This window comes from Hakea prostrata, chromosome 9 (assembly GCF_041222555.1).
Source record: "Hakea prostrata isolate BN-2017 chromosome 9, UWA_Hpros_2, whole genome shotgun sequence".
In the NCBI taxonomy this organism is placed as follows: Eukaryota; Viridiplantae; Streptophyta; class Magnoliopsida; order Proteales; family Proteaceae; genus Hakea; species Hakea prostrata.
The window spans coordinates 13,530,598-13,538,831 of record NC_142608.1 but is presented as its reverse complement, the minus strand read 5'-3'; the positions used below and the strand labels follow the sequence as shown (position 1 = coordinate 13,538,831).

Below are 8,234 nucleotides of genomic sequence, written 5' to 3'. Positions count from 1 at the left end.
AACAAGATATCAATACCCAAGGCATGATTCAAGTCAAGTGAATCAAATCAGGTGAAAGTTGAATTCTTAATCTTCAATGATGTGGTTGCAGATTGACACTCGAACAGAAGAAGAATTTCGTTATACGGAAAAAGAATAAAATGGATCATAATAATAATAAAAAGATGTTTTTTCTTCACCATCTATTCACCATAATTGGGAAGAAATTGATTTATGGACGATCCGGAGATCAATCAGGAAAATGTTTCTTAATTTGTAATGCATATAGATGCCAAACAATATGCTGAAAAATTCTCTACTGTGCACAGCCGAGGATGTTTTCCCTCGTTTTATCAGTTTTAAGAAATTCTCTACTGTGCACAGCCGAGGATGTTTTCCCTCGTTTTACCAGTTTTAAGAGAGAGAGAAACCCATCTGTGATTCTCTTCAAGTCTTTCTTGTCTAGCGAAAACCTAAAAGGCTAAAATCTAATCCAACCTCTTTGATCTTCACGGGTATAAAAGACTCTCCTGTGAGGTAATTGTCAAGGCTGTTAATGCGTGCGTTTGAAGAGTATGAAAGGTCCGAAGCAACAAATCCATGAAGTAAATGGTAGACAAGATAGAGAAGAGTCTTGGCTGAAAATTTCATGTGATGCATCTTGGAAGAAAAGTGAAGTACAAAGGGGTTATTGGAGTGATCTGTAGAGATTCCATTGGGAGATTCCATTGGAAGATCCATGTTTTGCAATTTCAGAGGTGGCTAACTTCAAGAATACTAACGAAGGAGAGCACTGGCTCTTAAGAGAGGTTTGTTGGAAGTTTTGGAGAATCCGCTGGGCAAGCAAAATCCATGGGCTGGACTATGTATGTCATACGTGAATCTGACTGCCTCGAGGTGTTAAATCGACTTCAAAATGTTGATATCCATAGTCATGTTTCTATTAGACCCATCTTAGATGATATTGTGTTTTTTAAGGCCTAGCTTGTTTCTTGTGTGTTCTCAAAAATTTCTTGGGGCCAAACATAGTAACAGATTCCTTAGTATGCATTTGGTAACGTTTCCATTCTGAGAAACATGTTCTTATGCAATCGTTTTCAATGGCTAAAGACCACGAAAGGGGGACCGCAAAAAACACAAAAAAAGGAAAAAGGGAACCAAGGCCAGAACCAAACACGCAACAAAAGAACCCCCCGGCTTCTTCAAAAAAGAAATTGGTTATCAATCCTTTAACTTTGAGGCCTTCTTCGCTGTGATCCGTAGGTGATCGAATCAATCTTCTACGTGTTTTGCTCCTAAATAAATTTACTTTTTACCAAAAAAGAAAAAAAAAAAAAAAAAAAATCCAACCTCATTCTTAATCTCTCATCTCCTTGTCTTCTATGCTTGTTGTGATCAAGTCACTCGTTTTTCTTACCCGAAAGAATGGAAGGCTTGTTTTTACAGAAAAAAAAAATGGAAGGCTTTTGTAACCGTTGTCCATGGCAGGCGTTAAATGCCATCAGCTGGACCAGTGAGACGTGTTTAATTTGCGTGGAAATGATCAAATTTTATTCAAAAGCTGCAGCAGCCTCTTCCTCGTTGTGTTTCAGAATTCCAAGCTTCATCAATATTTAAGACCAGAAAATAATCGATCAAACTGGGATTCACTGAGGCTGAAAAATTCCGGAATCAGTAGTCGAATCGACCCTCGTGCCTAAACTCTATAACCATGGAGTAGATCTGCACTTTCATGAAAGGTCACACCTTGAAGGCCATTGCTCACTGAAGAGCCTCCATTGACCCAGGGCTGATCCCATTGAGGGCTCAACTTCAGTGCTGATAATTAATGCGCAACACTGAATCTGGGTCATCCAGTGGCTTCTTTGGTGAATCTGGGTCACCTCTGGGGAGTGTTGAGGAGGCTTACAATGGGGATGTACTCACATATCTTGATGTCACTCCAATTTTTGGGACATATGCGACATGATCCATCTAGAAAATTCATTCCCAAATGCTGGGTTAGGGGTGTAAGTTTGGCATTGATGGACTTGATTGTTTGAATGTGGATCATCTCTCTTGACAGAGGTGCTCCATCGATGGCTTTATAACCACAAATACATGGGAGCCCACAAGTAAAAGAATAAAAAAAAATTTAAGAAAGTGGGCCCACCACCAGCACACTGTGGCTCCCCTCCCAGCGCATAGTTTGTGGTCGACAGCCGTCAAGGGAGAGGATTCGGACTCTGATTGTCTTTGAGTCCAAGTAGGAGTCTGAATTCAAGATTTTGGCTTGCGGGTTACGACGAGACCAAAATCCCAAAATGATAAAATCAAATTTGCCAAAATGTTACTTGATATGCATGATTGTTTGCCAGGCAAATAATAGGCTATGTCAGATAAGGCTTGGCTCAGGAATGAGGACAATCAAAGGATAGGGATCCAATCAGGGTCAACCAGGAGAGAATTGAGTACTTCAGCAGTCATGGCAGGTCACTAGATAAAATCGAGCACAGCCTGCCAAAACACTAGACTTTAAAATCCAATCAAACAAGGGTTGAAAGAAGTATGATAGTATTGACAAACTTGTATAATAGAGATAATTAGGAAAGGTCATTAGAGATGATCCTTAAAAGACAGCAAAACATGAATAGCCACTTTAAATGACCTTTTTGTCCTCCTGTTTATGAAATATAAACCAATCCATTGCATCTCATTAGTGAATTCCTCCATGCTGCTTGCTCAGAGAACCCTTTCTGATATACAATTGAGTAAAGCACTTACATGTGGTAGGTAGACAAAGGTTACAGGGCTATTTTTGTAATCAGGCAACCTAACTGCAATTAAGCAAGGGCAGTGATGTCTGCAACCCTTGAGCAAACTATGCCAAAAACATGAAGAAAAACATTCCCCAAGCATCAAAATCAAATTTCAAAAAAGATTAAAAAAAAAAAAGAAAGAAAGAGCACTAATCCACCATCTTGGAACAAGTACTTTTCAAGCTTCCTTGTAATTGATCTTGCCTTCCCAGGACTCTAGCCAGCCTACATGACTGCCCTACCATCATATTGTAACTGGATGGATTCTCCCATGGCACCATTCCGTTGCCGTCATCATACTCTTCCATGCCTCCGACGATGAACTGCCAAATTAATGCCCCTGCTCCTGACCTCCTCTTCTTTGCTGACTTGTAAATACTGTCATATATCGTCTTATAAAGTTTTTCCCGATGAGACGGTTGGAAATACTTTTTCTTGTCCGACAACCCAAATTCAGTGAACATGACAGGCTTCTTGAGTTCATTGTCACCATCTTCAATGTGAGACTTCACCCAGTTTGAACCAAATATAATTTGCTCTTCAGGATCTAATTCATCCTTAAACCTACATAAAGAAGAACAACCAAAATGTAAGAATTTTATATTTTTAAGTGGATCACACAAAAGAAGTCAAAGGAGATGCAAGTTTTTCTTTTGGCTAGACGATCTAGCTTTCATTTTCACTAATGCAGGTTTTCAACCCCATATTTATTTGAATCTTTGTAGAGAAGAAAATCACAACAGTTCGGTGTGATTTTCAATGCTTACCAGTGATCAGGATAAACGTGAACAGACGCAAAGTCAATGGTTGGAATCTTGGAATTTCGAATGAAATCAGTCCCAAAAGCACCTGCCCAGTCTGCTGGGTTCAAACTCAACTTTGCTGGGCTTGTAGGACCATAAAATCCTTCAAGCCCCACAGTCACTAGATGTTTCTTGTCAACTAACTTCACAAAATGAGCCATTTCTTCAATCCAATCCTGCAGTTCTTCAAGAGATGATTACATCAAACTCAGGACACAATAAACTTCATATTAGAACCTTAAGCATTGTTTTCCAAGCATTAGAAGATTCTGACTTTGAGCTACTGAGTAAAGCTACAAATATATATCTCCAACAGCTTAATCAAATGTAAGCAGCCCCTTTCTGGGCCTTATGGGTTAGTTGGAATTCAAACATGTAGTGTTGTTTAGTTGCTACAGATAGCAGGGTCGGTGACTTACTTGGAGGGTATCACCAGAGGGGTCTGAGAAACAACGGGGTTCATTCATCAACTCCCATGCAAAGATAGTGGGGTCATCCCTATATTCGATTCCGGTGACACTGTTCTTCCTCGTCAAAATAGCCTGCAAATGAGAAGTGATTATAGTGAAAAAAAGTACTGATATCAACGCAATTACCTTGAATGTTTATAATGATCTCAAAAGGAGACAAGTTTCCAACTAAATATCCTAGATGATTATCAGATTACAATGATCTCAAGGCTCTAAGGAAATAATTCTCCTTCAAATTAGACCTTCCAACTGGCTACAACTAAAAGTGGCCTCAGAGAGAGCAATTTGATGTCGCTGTTTAAATGGCACAGTTCTAATCGTGAATACATGAACTTGCCAGTCTCACTCCAAGGCAAAAATAAAAAACAAGTTGCACAAAGTTAATTTGGTCCAATGGAATTTAGCATTTTGTAGGTGAAGACACTTAAGAAAAAAAAGAAAGACAGACTGGGTTATAATTATAGAGATTATATATCCTGGAATTGCATAACAATTTTGGGTATTCAATCCAAAGATTCCCCCCCCCCCCCCCCCCCCCCCCCCATCATACCAAGTAAGCTAATAGGTATACCAATCCAAAGTTGGATAAGGCTTACTTGATATCATTGATCAAGGTTTTCCCTTTTTTTTTATTATTATAATTTTCTCTCATTCCCTGCAGATTCCATGCTTGTCTGACTAATTGAAACCCTCAAGGTTCACTTCAGACTATCAATTTCATCATTTGTGACCAACAGTTAAAAGGGTACACCGACAGGACACATACTGACACACACAAATTGAATGACCAGGTGGGTGTTTCTCCAGATATTGCAAACAGATTGCCAAACCTATAACCTATATTGTGGAAACATTTTAAACTTCTTTTGGAAGAATCTCTAGCATAGCAATCATCTAAAAATTGCAAATTATTTCACAACAATAAAGTTAAACTAAGTTCATATACTTCAAAATTAGCAATGTATATGCCAAATACTTGAATCTTCATGTCATGACAAATGTATCTTCAGAATAAATTACCCATCAAGCACCCCACAATGCCACGTTCTTGCCGTATTCATATAGAATTAAAGATTTTTTTCCTCATGGTAAACATACTAAATTCACATGGGAATAGAGCCTACCTTGACATAGTTCTTGAAATAAGTGCGGATGGATGGATCAAAGAAGAATGAATCGTTAGAAGATGTCAAAGCAACGCCTTCTTCCCATGCCCATTTGACATATTGGGTCTTCCCACCAAAATTTTGCAAGTTATTAACCAAGCTAAGAATCAGCCTTATACCATGCTGTCTTGCTTCTGCAATGACATAATCCAGAGCCTGCCATTCTTCAAAGTTATTAATTGCAAGAAAAGGAAACTAGATAAGGGATTTAAAGCAAGACATGGCAAGATACACAACAGATGATTTAATGATGGAGGTATGGCAAAGGTGGAAATTTAGAACACTTGGACATTGTTTATCAGGTATTGTGTAACCAGCTTTAACAAACATCATGAATGCACGTATAACAGTCAGAAAACCTATGTGCAACATAAGCCACAAGTAATGTACATTTGAAGATAAGTTCAAGTTTTAGCACACACCCCCACACCCCCCCCCCCCCCCAAAAAAAAAAAAAGGAAAAGAAAAGAAAAGAAAAAGAAAAGGAATATAAATGCATATTCAAATAAATAGAATGAGAAAAAGATCAACACTCATGACATCCGCCACTATAATATGGTGGAGCTCAAACTTTTCCTCCAAAAAATTAATCTCATGCGGGCAAATCTGCACTAAACCTTTATTGCTTGAATCAGCCATAAGTGAATAAAAGGTTGGCTCAGCTTGTTTGATGACCATGAATTAGAATAGGAAGAAACAAATAGATAAAAATGGGTTTGTCGTTCAAAAACCAAAAGGTATTATTTACGGTTCTCATAAATAATCTAATTCAGCCGCAATGATGATGTATGCAATACAATATGGCAATTCAAGAAAACAACTTTTTGTAATGCCTCTAAACAATTCATTAAAAGTTACTAGAACGATCAATTCCAATCAAAGATCTCAAACCATATGTAATGGAGATAATGCAAGTGCTGAATCTAAGTCCTCCCCCGGATTTGACAGCTTTGTTCCATTTCCGCTTACAGATCTCAGAAGAGAAACACAGGTATCCAACACACATAACTTACAGAAAAAGAAATGATAAAGAAACAAAGCAGCGAAGAATGGAAAAAAAGAGAAGGAAAAATTGATGTACCCTGAAAACGCGCTCATCAAATTGACCAGGAGAGATCTGGAGGGCATTGTAAGTTGCATCGTTGAAAGCCCAAGTTCGACAAACAGTAAGACCCATCTTGGCACCCAACTGAAACACTTCCCTGACCTTATGCGCGGTATTGTGCTCCACACCCATATACATTAACCAATAGGAGTTCCATCCATTAACGTAGAATGGCTTCCCATCCACCATGAACTGAACCCCATTTGTTTCCACAAATGACATCACAGGCTTCTGATCTCTGCTGAAGCTCAAATCCCCCAAGAACATGTACATGAGAACGAAACAGGATGCAAAACCAATCAGTGGATAGAACAGCCCATTGCTTGTCACCATCGTTTCTCTCGCGAAATGTCCTCAAAAACAGAACTCAAATTTCGGAGGCGAAATCTCTTTTCTTGCTCAAATTTCAATCCTTGATCTCTAACCCAAAAAATCAATAAGACCTAAACGACCTAAACGAAACCAATTCCTTACATCAACAAATTACAGAGCAACCACAACAGATTTTGAACTGTAGAAACAACTAGAAGATATACTCAAAACCCGAATCCTTAAAAAGCAGGCATTTCAGAGATTAGAGATACCCACAATCTAATTCAACCAAAAACTTATAAACTAAACCAAAACTATGGAACAGAGAGACAGATTCGTTCATTTGTGGGTTTTTTGTAATCCTGGTTTGATGGGTTTTATATATGATGACATAAGATGTAATGTTACTATCTACACTGAGATCGGCAGAAGAAATCAGAGAGAAGGAGATGAATGAGGAAGGTGGAGGGTATGGAGGTGGGGTGGAATGTTGATATCGAGCCAGCTTAGTGGGCTACCTCTACCTGTTTGGCTGTTTCCACAAGTTAACTTCCAATTCAATATTTCTCTGCGCATCGAAAAATTCCAATTTCAGTCTTTGGAACATGGATCTGTCAAACTCATCAAAGTGCTTGTTTCCACATTTATATATGTTAAAAAAAAGAATCAAAGAAATCAGAGAGTTGAGACACTAATTATTGATAATTGATGCATCAAATGCTTTTCCGATCGAACCCATGTGGAGAGAGACAGGAGTAACTGAGACCGAAGGTCTTGCTCATCTTTGCAACTTTGGATATTAACCTAATTTTATTGTTTAGGCAATCCCAGTTCCGAGATGGGTAAGGCAAGACTAGAAGAAGAACCTGTCAAACCCTAAACCTCTAAAATAATGGAAATTGATATTTGCTTTCACTGTCCCAAGATTCCTAGTTTCACTTGTTAGCAAGCCGATGAGAAATTTGGTCTCTTGCTTCTCTCTTCAGGCAATGCTTTTGTTTTCCGAAGAAGAAAAAGATTGATTTCTTCTATTTTTGGGCATTAAACATAATGTTGGTATGATATTTAAGTTGAATAACACAGTCATCATTTCATCCAAAAATAAACTATAGACATTATAAGATGTCAATGATTTATATCTTTTCTTGTAATGATTTATGATTTGTGATTTATGAATTATATTAAATGTAGACCTTTAAAAATTCCCATTGGGAGACTCACCCACCACAGCCACGATCCGGGTCGAACACCGCATTAGTCAAGCAAAGCCTTGGAAACTGGGATTGACAAACCAAAAAAAATTAAAAAATGTAGACCTTTAATTGGATAATCGTAATTCATCTCGGATACTGTCTGATATCAATTAGATTCGGATTTGAATAATTGCTAATCGGATCCGGTTAAAATTTAATCCAGCTAGAGTAAAATATTATTTTGGACAAAAAAATATAGCATATTTAAATTTTAGAATCTGGCCAAAATAAATTATTTTTTAAAAAATAAATAAATTAAACCATGCTTAAATCTTAAATGGTATCTCACTAAGTGATATTTGAAATTTTGAACCCTCACTTAAGTTGAACCCGTTAATCTTAATTAAT

General features: G+C 37.8%; 1 protein-coding gene across 1 annotated transcript; it reads right to left on the bottom strand.

Moving 5' to 3' along the window:
- Nucleotides 1-2,496: 2,496 nt before the first annotated feature.
- Nucleotides 2,497-7,554, bottom strand: LOC149004737 (mannan endo-1,4-beta-mannosidase 2-like). Its single transcript, XM_089168516.1, has 5 exons — nucleotides 6,298-7,554; nucleotides 5,175-5,372; nucleotides 4,000-4,122; nucleotides 3,545-3,756; nucleotides 2,497-3,341 (listed from the first exon to the last, which is right to left on the bottom strand). The coding sequence occupies exons 1-5, from the start codon at nucleotides 6,652-6,654 to the stop codon at nucleotides 2,927-2,929; spliced, it is 1,305 nt and encodes a 434-aa protein (XP_089024642.1). The 5' UTR covers nucleotides 6,655-7,554; the 3' UTR covers nucleotides 2,497-2,926.
- Nucleotides 7,555-8,234: the final 680 nt, after the last annotated feature.